We start from the raw sequence: 18,158 nt of genomic DNA on the forward strand, positions 1-18,158 counted from the left end.
GGTTGACTAGGCTTCCTCTGAGGCAAGTTGCACCACCTCTACCCAAATTTGTCAAAGAGTATCCCCTAGGTCAGGGCCCAGTTCCTGTATGGTAAAACTTCCCAAGACCATTTTAATACAAATAAAAATGATAATCAAGAACTTGAAAGTCTACATCAGAGAGGGTAAAATAAAAATTCTTGCCTGAAAAAAATGTAAAAGCAGTTGCAAATAAACTCCTAGAAGAGCAAAAAGTCAAATAAAATTTAAGTAATGTGTGTAAAGCACACCCCCTAAAAAATCGTTAACCTTGAGCAATGTAATTTCTGAATGTGGTCTGAAAGATAAACTGGTTATAAAGTATACACCTAAATAACTTCATGTGTTAACTTGTCTACAGCATTGTTAACACTATGCTAATTATATGTTGGGGATTTCTAATATAAGTTTTATTTTAGAAAAATTAATCTGGTGTATTTCTTTCTAGGAGGGATGACATACCCTACCACTTTTCTATTAAGGCCATTCCTATATTATTTGCACATAAGAAGAAACTAATTTTATTCTCTTTAATGTGGTTTGAGGCATGCATACAGCTCGTTCAAATGCAGTAATGACATAAATGCTATAATTAAAAAAAGATCTGGACAAGTTCTTTTTTATCCCACTGGAAGTTATTAACCAGTCTTTCAGGCGTATTCCTGTTATCCCTTTTTGTTAGTAATGTCGCTGTGTAGGCACTCAGCCAGAAAAGGCTATCTATTTCTATTGCATTTATACATTATAGTTTTGTATTCAGAATCAAAAGCTGAGGAACGTTAATGAAATCCTGAAACGGTCTGTAGTTATTCCTTGCAGATTTATTCTCAAAGGAGAAACTTGTGGCCAGTATGGAAAACTATGTCAGAAGCAACTCTTCTCCCATCCTCTTGCTTCTTCCTCCACCTGCAACTCATGTCATCATGCACTGGCTTGCGATGCCTAGGTTTTTAAATTATCAAGGAGGAAATTGGAAACAATTTTAAAATGCAGAGGTTTGAAAGTAGGTCTCCATGTTTGGGAATATAAAATATGCCATTTTATAAAATGGCATAGATTATACTCTATATACACACTCCAAGGGTTAGAGACTGGAGTCTACTCACAGTCTCACATTGGGCAATTTGTTTATCTTTTTTTGAAGGCAACTAACAACAAATATGTCCTAGTTCCCTCACCTGTAAAATTAGCATAACAATAGGACCTACCTTATAGGGTTTTTGTGAAGCTAAAATGGATTAAAATATGCAATGTGTTTAGAATAATACCTGGCATATTATAGGTGTTACATAAACATTACTTATAATTATACATCTAAATCACTATCTCTTTCAGTATCTTTATGTCTGTTTCTGTACCTGTTGAGTTGGTAAAGTGAAAAGTATTGACAAGGATAATGCTGAGCTATCACTGAGTTGTTCTGGAGTTGGGAAATTTTCTACACAGATCCATAAGTATCAGTGTCTTCTACAAAGATGATCTCATAAAATTCTGTTTACTTAATAACAGAAATTTCCTTTTATTTTGCCTAAGAAGCAAACTTCATTGGCTTATATTATTTTTATATATTCATGAAATATTATTTGGTAGGTGAGAAGACTTAGGGGGACAGGGAAGCTAGATTAATGGAAACAGAACAACCAAAATGGAAATAATGGGAATGCTGATATATTGTGAAGAATGTAACCTGCATCACTGAACAATATGTATAGAAATTGTTAAATGAGAACCTAATTTTCTGTGTAAACTTTTCCCAAAAGCACAATAAAGTATTAAAAAAAAACTATTGTTTGGTTTCTAAGTTTTCTCCCTCTGAACAATTCCTTGATACCGCCTTCCATTAACCAATGTTTCTCTTCTTTTATATGTTTTATATGTTCTAAACTTTTTCACAAGTATCTATCCCTTTTTAACAGCCTATGTTGTAAAACTATACTTTTTATTCTGCCTAATTGTTTAATACCAATATTTGAGCATGACGCTTTTTTGTACATAGAATATGCAAGGTTCTATTGGGGCAGCTGCTTAGTAAATGAGTTTATTAGTGTTTTGTGGAAGAGTATTAGATGCATCTGAGAATACTTGTTTTCAACTAAGAACTCTTCATTCAGTTAAAAATTGTATCACTTTTTAATTATCATCACCAACTACTGTTTGTTGATAAACAACTATTTCAAAAGCGTTCTTTGTTGGCAGAGGGGAAAATGACATGGACTCTAGTTATAACTGGAGATTCAAATCCAAAAGCCTTTGTTTTAAGATTGATAGTCTTTTGGAAACATGATGATTGAAATGTGCAATAAAACATAGCAATTTTCAACTGTCTATTAGTAAAAACAAAAACCATTCCAGTAACTATCTGTACTTTTTAAATAATAGTCTTAATTTACATTTGCATAATTAATACTAAGGAAATGTCTCTTAAGTGCTCAAAATTATGACTGTTGGTTTAGCACTTTGCAGGACTTTTTTCCTAATTCATTAATATTGTTCATCAAAACAAAACGATGTTCCTTATTATGGTATGTGTAACAGAGACATCCACCACTCATTTGTTTGTCATTCTGTGGTGACTTGCGTATTGTTGTGATGGCAGAATCTATACCACTGGTATTTCAAATACCAGCAAAGTCACCCCTGGTGGATAGATTTCAGCAGATCTTCCAGACTAAGACAGACTTTGAAGAAGGACAGAGCGATCTACTTCTGAGAAAATTGGCCAGTGAAAATCTGATGGATAGCAGTGGAACATTGTCAGATATAGTGCTGGAAGATGAGCCCCTCAGGATGGAAGGAACTCAAAATATGACTGAGCAAGAGCTGCCTCCTTAAAGTAGAGTCAACCTCAAAGATGTGGATAGTGTAAAGCTTTCAGGATCATTATTTGCTGATGAGGCATGACTTAAAATGAGAAGAAACAGCTGCAAACATCCATTAGTAATTGTCTTAGTTTGCTATAACAGAAATATCACAAGTGATGGCTTCAACAAACAGATTTATTCTCTCACAGTCTAGGAAGGTAGAAGTCTGAATTCAGTGTGCCAGCTTCAGGGGAAGGCTTTCTTTCTCTGTTGGCTCTGGAGGAAAAGGTCCTTGTCATCAATCTTCTCCTGGTCCAGGACCTTCTCTGTGCAGGGACCCCGGGTCCAAAGGACACACTCTGCTCTTGGCTCTTCTTTCTTGGTGATATGAGGTGCCTCTCCTCTCTGCTCAGTTCTCTTTTACATTTGTAAAGAGATTGACTCAAGATATGACCTAGTCCTGTAGATTGTGTCCTGTCTCACTAACATAACTGCCTCTAATCCTCCCTCATTAACATCAGAGAGGTTAGGATTTACAACACATAGGATAATTACATCAGATCACAAAATGGTGGATAACCACACAATATTGATAACCATGGCCTAGCCAAGTTGACAACATTTTGGGGGGACACAATTCAATCCATAACAGTAATCAGAACATGGAATGTACAAAGTATGAAACAAGAAAAACTGGAAGTTATAAAAAATGAAATGGAACACATAGAGATTGATATCTTAGTCATTACTGAGCTGAAGTGGACTGGTATTGGCCATTTTGAATTGGTTAATCATATGGCCTACTATGCACGGAATGACAAGTTGAAGGGGAATGACATCACATTCATTGTGAAAAAGAACATTTCAAGAGCTATCTTGAAGTACAATGCTGTCAGTGATAGCATAATATCCGTATGCCTGCAATGAAGACCAGTTAATAGACTACTAGTCAAATTACACAACAACCACAAATGCCAAAGTGATGAAACTGAACATTATTGCCAACTTCTGCAGGCTGAAATTGATCAAACATACACTCAAGATGCACTGATAATTAGTGGTGATTGGAATGTGAAAGTTGGAAACAAAGAGGAAGGATCAGTAGTTGGAAAATATGGCCTTGTTGAAAGAAATGATGCAGGAGATTGCATGATAGAATTTCACAAGACCAACGACTTCTTCATTGCAAATACCTTTTTTCAGCAACATAAATGAAGGCAATACACATGGACCTTGCTGGATGGAATACACAGGAATCAAATGAACTAACATCTGTGGAAAGAGGATGGAGAAGTTCAATATCATCAGTGAGAACAAGGACAGGGACAGACTGCAGAACAGATCATCAATTGATCACATGCACATTCAAGTTGAAACTGAAGAAAATTAAAACAAGTCCACAAGAGCCAAAGTATGACCTTGAGTATATCACACCTGCATTCAGAGACCATCTCAAGAATAGGCTTGACACACTGAACACTACTGATTGAAAACGAGATGAGTTGTGGAATGACATCAAGGACACTATACATGAAAATGCAGAATGTTATTAAAAAGATAGAAATGAAAGAAGACCTAAATGGATGTCAGAAGAGACTCTGAAACTTCCTTTTGGATGTTGAGTAGCTGAGGCAAAAGGAAGAGGTGATGAAGTAAAAGAGCTGAACAGAAGATTTCAAAGGGCAGCTAGAGAAGACAAAGTAAGTGTAATGCAATCTGCAAAGACCTGGAGTTAGAAAAGTAAAAGGGAAGAACACTTTCAGCATTTCTCAAGCTGAAAGAAGTGAACTAAAATTCAAGCCTCGAGTTGCAGTATCGAATGATTCTATGTGCAAAAATGAATGACTCGAAGAGCTTCAAAAGAAGAGGGAGGGAATACACAGAGTCATTGTACCAAAAAGAATTGGTTGACATTCAGCTATTTCAGGAGGTAGCATATGATCAAGAAACAGTGGTGCAGAAGGAAGAAGTCCAAGCTGCACTGAAAGTATTGGTGAAAAATAAGGAACCAGGGACTGATGGAATACCAATAGAAATGTTTCAGCAAATGGATGCAATGCTAGAAGCACTCATTCATCTATGCCAAGAAATTTGGAAGACAGCTATCTGGCCAACCGACTGGAAGAGATACATATTCATGCCCATTCCAAAGAAAGTCATCCAATGGAATGCAGTCATTATTGAAAAATATCATTTAATATCACACATAACTAAAATTTTGCTGAGGATCATTCACAAGCGGTTGCAGCAGTACATAGGGAACTGCCAGAGATGCAAGCCAGACTCAGAAAAGAGAGTGGAACAAGGGATATCATTGCTGTTATATGGATCTTGGCTAAAGCAAAGAATACCAGAAAGATGCTCACCTGTGTTTTATTGACTATGCAAAGACATTCGACTGTGTGAATCGTCACAAATTATGGATAACATTGTGAAGAATGGGAATTTCAGAACACTTAATTGTGCTTATGTGGAACCTGTACATAGACTAAGAGGCAGTTATTTGAACAGAACAAGGGGATACTGCATGGTTTAAAATCAAGAAAGGTGTGCATCAGGGTTGTATTCTTTCACAACACTTATTCAGTCTGTATACTGAGCAAATAATCCAAGAAGCTAGACTATGGGAAGATTGCAGGAAGGATTGGAGGAAGACTCATTACCAATCTGTGATATGCAGATGACACAGGCTGGCCTGCTAAAAGTGAAGCGGACTTGAAGCACTTACGAAGATCTAAGCCAACAGCCTTCAGTATGGATTACGCCTCAACAAAAAGAAAATAAAAATCCTCACAGCTGGACCAATAAACAACAACATGATAAATGGAGAAAATACTGAAGTTGTGAAAGATTTCATTTTACTTGGATCCACAATCAACACCCGTGGAAGCAGCAGTCAAGAAATGAAATGATGCATTGCATTGGGCAAATCTGCTGCAAAAGACCTCTTTAAAGTGTTAAGAAGCAAAGGTGTCACTTTGAGGACTAAGTTGTGCCTGACCCGAACCATGGTATTTTCAATCACCACCCTGGTGGTGTAGTGGTTAAGATCTATGGCTGCTAACCATAAGGTTGGCAGTTCGAATCTACCAGGTGCTCCTTGGAAACTGTATGGGACAGTTCTTCTCTGTCCTATAGGGTCTCTATAGGGTTGCTATGAGTCAGAGCCAACTTGACGGCAATGGATTTGTTTGTTTTCATATGCATGCAAAAGCTGCACAATGAATAAGGAAGACTGAAGAATTGATGCCTTTGAATTGTGGTGTTGGAGAAGAATACTGAATATTCCGTGGACTGCCAGAGGAATGAACAAATCTGTCTTGGAAGAAATACAGCTAAAATGCTCCTTAGAAGGGACGATAGTGAGACTTTGTTTCACTTACTTTGGACATGTTATCAGGAGGGACCAGTCCCTGGTGAAGAACATCATGCTTGATAAAGTAGAGGGTCAGCAAAAAAGAGGAAGACCTTCAATGAGATGGATTGACACAGTGGCTGCAACAATGGGTTCAAGCATAACAACAATTGTGAGGATGGCACAAGACCAGGCAGTGCTTTGTTCTGTGTGCATGGGGTCCCTATGTGTTGGATGGGCTTGAGGCCACCTAATGATAAAAACAAGTGGAAACATTACAAATATAATTAATTAAGAAGTATTAATTTCAGGTTTTTTGTCAAGTTTAATGCCTCCTTTTGTATGTAAGGCTGTAAGCTTTACAATTGCAAACGTTCAACTAATATCTTTTCTATCCAGAGAATTGGTTCAGAGCTTCCTTCAGTAATTACTACTCTTCTGTTAACCAGAGAGAAAAGCCTTAGTTTGACCCAGTTTTAATGTTATATGGATATTATAGGCTGAATCTACAATGCTTTCAACTATTTTGTTCTCACCTGTTTTATTGATATAAGGTACTTTATATAATGTGTTCCTTCAACATTATTTTTATTTAATTAATTCATTTATGTATTTTCTTTCCTTCTTAGGCATTAGCTATGGGAATGATGACGGAATACTATCATTATATCTTTACTACTCTGGTAAGGAATTTATTAAAAGATAATGTTAATGCTCTAAATTGCATTTTTATGACCTTTTGGTCATAGTACAGGATTTTGAGTGAGAAGTGGTACCTTTGTAGCTATATTTTATTTTGATAAAACTCAGAAGGAATTATCATCAGAAAGAACTAATAACTCTTGGTGGTAAGCTGATGATTTTGAAATAATATTGTTTAAAATATCAATTAAAAATGTTATATGTCTGGTTGTTATATTGCTTTAGAGGTCCTTCAAAACACAGTGGGAGATTTTAAAATTAGTTTTCTAAGAAAAGGATGTTTTAGAAAATTATAAATTCTTTTGTTGTTATCTCAGCTTTATTTACCTTACGAAAATCAGGTTTATTGAAGCTAACCTTTAAGTAGATTAAAGTTTCTTTGTTTTGGGGGATTTTTGCTTATCTTTAGCTAGATTTTTAAAAAGTCAATATGCTTTAATTTTCCATTAGCAAATTGAATGTTACCTTTGTCTTTCGTCTTCACATATCCACCAAACAATTTTTCCTCAATATGCCCCAAAATTCCACTTTACCCTTTACCAAACCTACTTACTCTTAGCTCTGTTTCTTTAGCAAAACATTATCTTGGTTTTCCTTTGTGTATGAGACAATTCTCTGTCTCTTTCACTAACTGTAATCCAGCCATCCCCAAAATATGAGAATATTTCCAAATTTAGGCCTCCATCCTATTTTCTATCTTTCTCTTTATTTTTGAATATCACATGTTAGAAACTTCAAATATTGCTTTTGCTTAAATGAGATCTAAGTATCCATCTGTATGTTCCTGAATTTCTAATTCTTGTGGAACTAAGACAATTTCAGTATATCTAAAATTTAATCTATCTAAATAACCTTGTTGTTGCTAGGTGCCATCAAGTTGGTTGCAACTCATAGCAACCCTATGTACAACAGAACAAAATGGTGTCCAGTCTTGTGCCGTTCTCACAATCATTGCTCTGTTTGAGCCCATTATTGTGGCCACTGTGTCAATCCATCTCTTTGAGGATGTTCCTCTTTTTGCTGACCCTCTACTTTATCAAACATGATGTCCTTCTCCAGAGACTGTTCCCTCTTGATAGCATGTCCAAAGTACATAAGACGAAGTCACCCCATCCTCAATTTTTAGGAGCATTCTGACTGTACTTCTTCCAAGACAGATTTGTTAGTTATTCTGGCAGTCCATGGTATATTTAATATTCTTTGCCAACAATGTATCAACTCTTCTTCTTAATGTATCAAAACATGTGTCATATCTAAATTGACCCCTCCTGATTCCCTCAAAACTTGCATTGTCTCTGACTCTTTCTTTATCATACCAAAATTTTATTGATTTTCCCTTCATAGCTTCTGTAGGATCCATCTCCTCCATTCCCGCAATCACCAGTCTGACTAATGCTCTCTTTCTGTTAAGTCAAATGTCTTTCCATTTGTGTCCTTGCTCCTAGGAGTCTTGAAAAACCCCTGCCAAATAAATTACTCAAATTAAGTTGATTAGCAATAACTTCCTGTGATAGCAACTCTTTCCTCCAGTGGAGATGCTTCATACAGAAGGTTGTAATTTACTGGTAAAAATGAGACTGACTGTGCTGTATCTCTGCATCTCTTCCTCTTGGGTGACTTTTTGTAGCCTCTGAGAAACTTAGTGATTGACAGACAGGTAGAGAGGGAGTGGGAGCCTTACTCATCAGCAAATTATATTTCAATGCTGTTGCAACTCAGCTCCACCACAATCATAAAATTTGTGGAAAATCAAAAGTGTCTCTCAATAAGGAAAAAGAATGAGTATTCTAGTCTAGAATGCAACGTTGGAACTCATTAGGCTGCAGTTGTATGCCTTTTGTAGTTTGATTTTAATCTAACTTTCCCATTTTCTTCTATTCTGCTCTTCTCCTTTATGAATTCTCTTTTACAACCAAACAGATCTAGCTCGGTCTGCTGAATACATTTATGTTTTCTAATATACGTGTCTTTTACTCACACTTAGAATGCCCCCTTTCTCCTTTTTTTTTTTGTCTATCAAAAGTATTGCCATTCAGTAATGGCAGCTCAGATCCGATTTGTAAGGGATCTTTCTTGCTTTTAAGTTCTATGGAATTCTTTACTTCTACTCTTTACTGTCATACATTTTATCCCTTGAATATATCATATCTCCTTGGCTAAATTGTGCACATTGAAAAAAAAAAAAACCATAAATGTCCCTGTATTTTTTTCATAGCACAGAGCTTGGCTTAGACCAATGCCAGCTGCTTGCCACTGAATTTCATTCCTGTTATATGAACTAGTGTAGGTGTATGAGTCAGGGCCCAGCTGTGACCAGAATCAAAAGCATTAATCTTGCCCTCATTCTCAATGTTGTCATACTTAAGATCTGAGGTCAAGCTAATGCTAGCTTGAAAAAGGGCAACAGTTCCACATACTGCCTCTTCTTATGGTGATAGCCCACTCCCCTGACAACTTTGGAAACCCTGGTGGTGTAGTGGTTAAGAGCTACGGCTGCTAACCAAAAGGTTGGCAATTGAAATCCACCAGGTGCTCCTTGGAAGCTCTATGGGGCAGTTCTACTCTGTCCTTTGGTCACTATGAGTCAGAATTGACTTGACAGCAGTGGGTTTGGTTTTGGTTTTTGACACCTTTGGTCTCTTATCTTCTGGGAAAACCAAAGGGAAAAGCCTGAGATTCACTGTATACATACTGGAAAACAATACTGGAAAGGGCACCAGAAATCTTAAGTGTTCATTTTGGAGAAGTTGAGTAGGATATAAGACAAAGAACCTACAAGATTTCTGCAACCAAAAGTACTTTTTTTTTCTCTCTCTCAAATTCATTACAGGCTTCATTAGTTAGAAGTCGTATTTCATAACCTTCTTATTTAAACACATACACACCCCGCACACTAAAACAAAAAACCCAGCAATAACTAGTCATGGTATCAAGGCATTTAAAAAAAAACCATAGTCAGTTCAAAGAGAAATGTATAAACTTTAAGAGCAAACTATTCTCAGTGTAGTGAAGGTAAGCCATGGAAGAGCCTGTTACTCCCTTGGTGGAATGAGAATACTTTATATACATACATATTTATGTACAGAGCATATATTTGCTTTGGCAAAGCAAGAGGAGAGTCTATGTGAGTCCTGGTGATTTGTGGTGTTTAATTTCACTTGAGACACAATGGTGTTAACTATTCCAAGAGAAGCAAGAATAAGTGCCTATTTCAATAATGCACGCCTGTGAATATACTCTATTGATAATAATACAAAGAAATTTGTCTTTCAGGACCTCTTTGCTCTTGATGTTGAGCCCTACCGATATAGTGGTGTTAACATGACAGGGTTCAGAATATTAAATACAGAAAATACTCAAGTTTCCTCCATTATCGAAAAGTGGTCAATGGAACGGTTGCAAGCACCTCCGAAACCCGATTCAGGTTTGCTGGATGGATTTATGACGGTATGAACACCTACTTAAAGTTCAGTTTGTATGTTTCTAAATAGTAATGCATAGATCATTAAATCCTCGGGATCTAAACTTTAATTGTTTGACATTAAAGGCATGATATCGGAACTATTATTGTGCACAATTCTATCAATAGATATTTAGATCAATTTTGTATGGCAAATTTGTATGGCACTTTCATCCAAGTATCTCAAAAGGCTTTACAACTATTATTGAAATAGTACAATATAGGGATTTTTCTCAAATCAATTAGTGCCATATATAGGACAAATTAGAGACTAAAGATATTAACCTGCTAGTTATCCTTGTGATCTTACCTATCAGTATAGGAGTACTCTTTATTATGCTGGTTTCTGATAACTGATACCATATGAATGATGACATCCCACAAATATCTTCCTGGAACTTATTCATTCTTTGATGTTCTGCACTAACCAATTATCCCTTGTCATTTTCAAGTCTTGGTCTAATCCTAAAAACTGGACTTACTATATATACTATAAAAAGGGTACAACTGTTGTATAATTTTATCTTTAGTTGTTTATACTAGTGCTGTCCAATGGAAATCTAATGTGAGTTACCTGTGTAATTGCTACATTAAAAAACAGGTACAAATAAATGTAATTTGTTTTATTTAATGCACTATTTCACCAAAAATACTTTTATTTAAACATAATATAAAAATTGTGACTGAGATAGTTTGCATTCTTTTTTTTCCCTATGAGGTCTTTGAAAGCTTTGAAAGTTATTAAAGTGTGTTTGACACTTACAGCAAATCTCGATTCAGAATAGTTACATTTCAAGTGCTCAGTTTGTAGCTAGTGGCTACCTTGTAAAAAAAAAAATTGTAGGACAGGGTAAATTTATACTATTCAAATAAATTATAAAGGCCTGATGTAAACTCATTAAATCTATATGCTACAGACCAAATTATCTCTAAAATTTGAGAAATTGCTTAGCACTTGGGCAACATCTACATTTCCTAGGTCATTATAATCTGCTTTTAATAGGTGTAAATCTAAAGGGGAACTTCGTAAACAAAGTATCCTCTGTGGGAAATTTTTTTTTGTATTATAATTGTAGTATTTACATTTGTTGTTTCTATGGGAATTTGTGGCACAGTGGTTAAGAGCTTGGATGAGAACTAAAAGGTTGACAGTTTGAATCTACCAGCTGCTCCTTGGAAACCCTGTGGAGCAGCTCTGCTCTGTCCTATAGGGTTGCTGTAAGTCAGAATCAACTCAGTGGCAAAGGGGTTGGTTTTTTGTTTTGTTTTGTTTTGTTTTGGTATGGGAGTTCAAAGCATTTTTTTTTTTTTTTATGTTGTGCAAGATGAAGGGAAAGTTTGATTTTTTTTTTCCTTGAAAAGAAGATTTATTAATACAAAAATGAAGCCCCTCTAGAGATTATGAAAAAAATCATGATTACCCCAAAGGTACCAAACTTCCAATGGAAAGCAAAAAGACATTTTTCTTTTTTTGTGTGAGGAAAAAAAGCCTCCTATAATCTGAAAATGTCATATGTACATAGTTAAAAAAAAAAAAAGATAATGTGAAGAAAATATTACTCCTTCCTATATAAAAAAAGATGGTTGACCAGTTCTGGTTTTAACCTATGATATATTTGAGAACTTTTCTGGTATGAAAAAATATATAACTTAAAAATAAAGATTTTCCCTCTAAATTATAGCTGGATATAAAATAAAACCCAATCTAGAAAAAATTATGAGTACTATATTTACAATTCGAAGATGATGAATCAAACTTATGGTATGTAATAAAAAAAAATAAGGCAATGTTATTTTTTAATTATCTATGTATTTTTTCCATATGTACTTTCTAGTGCTGTTTACCATTTTTAGGATGGGTATCTTTTCATTTCAGTTATTCAAAAAATACTTATTGAATGGTTTCAGGAAAGTAAATCAATAGGTATCATAATAACTTTAACACTTCTATACTCTAAGACATATAAATGCATTATAATGGTGCTGATGTACTTCCATTGATATGACCAAGGATTAGGGTGCCCCTTTACATGTGAGAATCATAAAGATTTTCTAACTTTACTTTGATGCTTTCTGTTGCAGTCTAAATATCATCCCCTGATATGAAGTTCTTCCTAACTTCTAGTAACTTATGTAGACAGATTAAATACAGAAAAAAAAAAAGATTAAATACAGAGACAGCGTTTTAATTTCTTATCTGGAAGGTAGGGGCTATTAGAGAGAGCTGACCTCCAGGAGATGGATCAAAAAGAAAGGTGCTAGGAGAACTACAGGTTTGGGTTCTGTCATAGCCGAGAGTCCACTCTTCCTGTATTCTATCTTTCTTCATGTCAATTGTTCTGAAATTGCAGGTAATTTGGTGGTATTGGATAAAGGATACAATGAAAGTGGACTGAAAAGTGAATTTGACTCTGTTTCAAAAATCCTGGGCATTGTATGTGGACCGTGGATTTTGCGATCTTTAGAAGAGTTATTCAATGTCAATATGCTTCCCTTTGGTGTAGTCATGAAAAGTTTCTCAAGTGGCATATTAAATAAGAAGTAAAATGGAAAGTTTTCACATATAGGGGATAATTACCCCTTCATTTATATATTTTTATTTGAAGTGCTGTAAGACAAAGATTTCACCAGAAAATAAACATGAGAACATTTTTAAATGAGTAGGTTAAGGATAAATTTATTGTATGAGAGCTTTTTGAATAATACTTCCTGTCTAAAATTGCATATCACCTGTTTATTATGTTTATAGAGTATAAAACATAATTTTTTTGGAATTGCACATGAAATTTGTCATTAGATAAAGATGTCCTCCAAAATGAATGTAGATTGATTTTTTTTCACAATTTCCCATTTTGAAGATCGATAATATATTTTCAAATCTTTTCTTTGGAGAGAAAGATAATTTTATATAACATTAGTTCTTAGAACATGCTTATATGAAAATAATATGAAATATATATATAATGTTGGTTTATGTACACACCTTCAATGAGTATTCTTTTTCTTCATTTAACATTATATAGTAAGCATTTTCCTAAGTCGTTAAATACTTAGGAAAAAAAAATAAGGCTATTTATATCATAAGTGGAGTCAGAAATTAAGAGGACTCTAGTTAGAAAAGAATTATAGCCTGGCATTGAAGCATTGGCAACATTCCTTTCAGTCAATTCATGATATCTCAGTGTTTATATATATCTTCCCCCCACCCCCCGCCTTCGCCCGATCTGTTTGGTCCCATGAAGAAATGGAATTATCAGCAAAGTCCCTAATGCTTGGAGCAAGACCTATTATTATCAGCATCATAGTCATTTGTCGCTACGTAAGATCATAGTACTTATACTTTCACATCCTTTTTTTATGTTTGAGCTTTAAAAGAAAACAATGTATCTGATTTATCAGAATTTTTTTCTGGTTGAGTTAGTACCTCAATTGACCCTTGGGTTAACTATTTATTAGCCAAATGACTATAGAATGCAAGATCATTTCTCCGGAAGCCATAGTTTCTTTTGTGATCTCTGGGTTCAGCATATTAAACATATTAATATAAGTAGCTCAGCAAAATTTTTATCTTCACTTAGTGTGAAACCAACCAAGGGGTAAAATCACACAGTGCATCCAAACCTGATCTAGTCAAAGGGGAAGGAAGGAAGCCTAACCTCCTTCCTTCACACGTGTTTTTTTTTTTTTTTTTTCCTCATGGTGTCACCTATCTCCCACTTTTCCCCCTGCCCTCAGACTGCCATCAAGTTAGTGTTCTAAACTCCTGCCCAGACTTGAGCCCTTATTATAAGACCCCTTCTCTATATTGCATTCACTATTAAATGCTCACGTATTTTCATGGTCCTAGGACAAAGGAGTGTAGAAGGTCTCTTTCAGTGCAAATGGTTTGCTCTTCATTGCTAAATGAAAGGTTGATGTTGTGAACCCACCCACTGGTGCTGCAGAAGAAAGGGCTGCCGATCTACTTTCACAAAGATTACATACAAGAAAACCCTACAGAACTCAGTTCTACTCTGTAACACCTGGAGTCGCCATGAGTCAGAATCAATTTAACAGCAAAGGGTAAATGAGTGGCCGTGCGGAGGTCCCTTTAAGTGAGTATTATCACTCCTCTGTACTGCATAATTGGATGGTATTTCCCTCAGTTTTCTGTCTAAACTTTGTCAGTCCCCTTCTCTAAGTGCAGTTAATATACAGTTGGAATTCACTTTTTGAAGCCATCAGAAATTGAGTCTGGTTATATTTATTATTGATTTGTTGCAACAGTCTCAACTCAAGAGGACCAAAAACCTCAGGATAAAATTTAAACAGTCTGGTTACATCCCAGCAGTCCTTCCCAGTGTTCCCAATATGTGTATGCATATTAATATGAATGCAACCCTATTCCCCCCAATAGCTTAAAAATTACCAATACTCCCCCCCCCCTTTTTTTTTCACTTGTGCTGATGTATAACACTACAGATATTCCTTGGTAGTTTAAATTTACAATCATTTTGATTGGCTGTATCATTTTGATTAACATTTAGAGATTATGGTTAGTAAATTTAAACTCTGGATCCCAATTATTATCTCCATTTCCTTCATCTCTTCACATCCAAACAACCAGCAAAAAAGCACTGTCAATTCTACCTTATCGGTCTTTCTCTTCTACATTCTTTTCGTCCCTAGATCTATGCCTTGATTAAGGCCATCATAGTTTCCCCTGGCTGTTGCAATAGTCTTCCACTGAAGTCCTGGTCTTGCCATCTTTCTCCTAGATGGACCTGTTTCCTAGAATGTATTTCATGACCCCTTGTCATTTACCAGATGAAATCTAAGATAATATGCCAAGCCTGCAAGGCCCTCCATCATCTGCCTATTTTTTCAGCCTTGTACTTGCCTCCTTCCTGCCCCATCAATTCACACGTCTCACCCTTCATGTCTCACCAGTGCTGATGCATCTACCCACTTCAGCACAGGATGTTCCCGTTGTCTGAGCCACCTAGCTCCATTTGTATGCTCAGCAAATTTCCACTCGTACTTTAATTTTCAGGTCATCTATTGCCTTTTCTGTGAATTTGCTCTGAGTTCTCCAGACATTTTACACGTGTGCTTTTTTATTTATTCACTTTGTGTATAACCCCATGTTGAAACGTTACTCTGGTGCTTTTGTTTGGATTAACACTCCTTTCCCAGTAGACTATAAGCCCTTTCAAGGCAAGGACTATGTCTTGTCATCCTTGAATCCCCTGTAACTAGCTCAGTGACTGGTGCAAAGTAGGTGCTTATAATGAAGGAGTGACTGCCTGACAGAATAAATGTGTGTTCATTTGTTTTAATCATATTACATCTGTGTTCTAATCACTAGACCTCTCGTTTCCCTAAATGTATTCTCTGGAGCTTTTTTATTTACCTACTTGCAGTATATTATCAAGATACCTAATCATTTGGAAAATGCAGTTAAGCTAGTCTCAATTATTTTTTAGGAAAAAAAAAAAAACCTTAAAAGACAAAATCTTAGAACCACTTTTGATTAAATAGTGAAAGTTTCCTGAGTAGAAGAGTAGTTTCTTCTTCTCATTTATGAAGAAAGTGAGAATGTTCATAAGAGAGGTGAGTCTTTATATGTTTAAATTTTAATGCCCTCCCCTAACAATTATTTCTTTAAACAACAGACCACTGCCTGGGAATTTTATGATTTCTTTATTATTTGATTATCTTAAATTAAAAGTTCAACATCTTGTATGCACATCTCACAACAGGGAGTTAGCTCATGCACTGAGGGGCACCATTGATCACTCTGCTACTGTACAAAGATTTACCTTTAGAAAAGTCAATAAAAACAGGACAATGGGGAAATAAAGTATGACCAGGTAGGTTTTTATTTACTACTAGGATTCTAAGTCTGCCCTTGCTGCTGTTTTCTTTTCTTCATTAGTTGTAGCTGTTTTCTTTGATTCAGGTGAAATGAGAATAAATACAAGCCTTTCCAGATAATGATTCTAACTCACCATTTTTTAATCAATAAAGGCATTTTTTGAAAAGGGCGGTTTTATCTCATACTCCACGAAAATAGCCAAAGAAAAGCATTAAAAAGTAACGAAATAATGAATTAATTACCCCTTCACTGATCAGTTTTTATTATGCATGTGTGGTACACTGGGCCTCCTTCCAGGCACTCAGGATTGGGTGGTGAAGACAACACCCGCATGTGCTCACAGCACTTAGAGAACTGACAAAGTCAGAAGATAGTAAATGTCATTCTGATCACATCTCCCAACTTTATTGGTATAAAAGTCATATTCAAATCTTGATTGTTGACTTCTCCAGTTTGGTATTTCTTTGATCCTGTTTCCTAAGATTTCCTCCAAATTCATCTTAAAATTCCTTTTTCCGTGCTATTTTTTGATAGCAAGTGACAGACATGTATTTACCAGGAGTTTTACATAACTGCTTAGTATTTTGTTGAAAATGTGTAACATTTCACAAAATCTATTAACACTGCCATTTTTATTTTTTTTTTTACTATAGAAGAAATATTTTGGAGTCCATAAATGCAATGAAATATGACAAATATTTGTACAAGGTATTTCAGAAAATGTAATGAAGTCACATAAACACATTCATTACATGTTTATGTGATTGATTTAACAAATGGTAAGAGGGAATGGAGTATGAGGCTTGAATAACAGAATGGCACTGATTTCCTTCACTTTATGTACTTATTAATCTTCCATGATTTACTAAGCTGTAAGTTAAATCTGAATGTAAATAATTGAGATGACCTATCAAGCTCCATTGTTTCATTAACATATTCCATTTAATTGCCTTTGCTTATTGGCAGATTAAGTAATCAGCTTTTATCTAAAGTTTATAAACAGATTGAATTTCTATTTTAAGTAATTGTTCCATTCATGAAAAATGGCAGTTGCAATGAAGCATTATCTTCATAATCATGTTTTTTTAGGTCAATTTTTTAAAGCTTTTACTTGGAAAAAGAAGTTGAATCAAGAGACTTTTTCTTTCTCCTTCTAATCTGAAGAGCAAAATTTATCTTCAAATAATTGATCTAAGATTGTGCAATACAAACTTGTAAAGGATGAGTACATTTCTGCTCATAATTTCCCTCAGGTTCTTTTAGCTTATTTTATATTTAACAAGTACATGGTAACATATGGAATAGATCAACCACAGATGGCAGGAGGAAGTCTAGCTAGACAGAAATTTGTGGTGCTCTGGAGAGAGGGCCCCTCAGAGGATAGTCAAGGACATCTAGAAGAAGTGATACCCAAAGCCCCAGCAAGAGCTTAAAGTCCAGCTTTATAGAGTTTAGGAACAACATTCTGAGATTTAGGACTCCATGTTTAGACTAGGGTACCAAGGTAGAACTGGTAACAGCAAGGAATAAATGCAACCTTGAAGAACCAAAATGCCAGACAGGTTATAGAGGTAACAAAGCATCAAACTTTGGAAAGCAAATGCAGGGCTCAATATAAAGGCAATGCAAAGTAGTCAAGAAAATACACATTGAACTTTTTTATTGGAGCTGGCACTCACTTTAGAATGAGGTTAACAGCAAGTTTGAGTTAATTTTAACGTCCTGGATTAGACGAATGTGTTGGAAAACAATGAGAGATAAAGCTGTGATATATATTTTTGTATCAACTAATTAACATGTAACATGTAAGAATTCAGGGTAGTAAAAGACAGTATGCAACACTGGTTGAAAAATATTAAAGAACAGAGAGTAACAGATGGAATTTGAGTCCTATAAACAACATGAAATCGTGTTACTCAGATAAATATTTGCAATGGGCCATAGAGAGGTCCTGGATAAAAAAAC

The 18,158-nt window shown here is 35.3% G+C and overlaps 1 protein-coding gene across 5 annotated transcripts in view; it reads left to right on the plus strand.

The window, feature by feature from the left end:
• The window catches only part of GRIK2 (glutamate ionotropic receptor kainate type subunit 2), a 771,122-nt gene that overhangs the window by 316,973 nt on the left and 435,991 nt on the right, over window positions 1–18,158 (plus strand). For all 5 annotated transcript variants that reach the window (XM_003404322.4, XM_023543384.2, XM_064289255.1 and 2 more), the window contains exons 5-6: window positions 6,804–6,857; window positions 10,150–10,323. In XM_003404322.4, the coding sequence (XP_003404370.1) occupies window positions 6,804–6,857; window positions 10,150–10,323 (228 nt within the window). The remainder of the gene's footprint in view (window positions 1–6,803; window positions 6,858–10,149; window positions 10,324–18,158) is intronic.

Source organism: Loxodonta africana, chromosome 1, assembly GCF_030014295.1.
Source record: "Loxodonta africana isolate mLoxAfr1 chromosome 1, mLoxAfr1.hap2, whole genome shotgun sequence".
Taxonomy (NCBI): domain Eukaryota; kingdom Metazoa; phylum Chordata; class Mammalia; order Proboscidea; family Elephantidae; genus Loxodonta; species Loxodonta africana.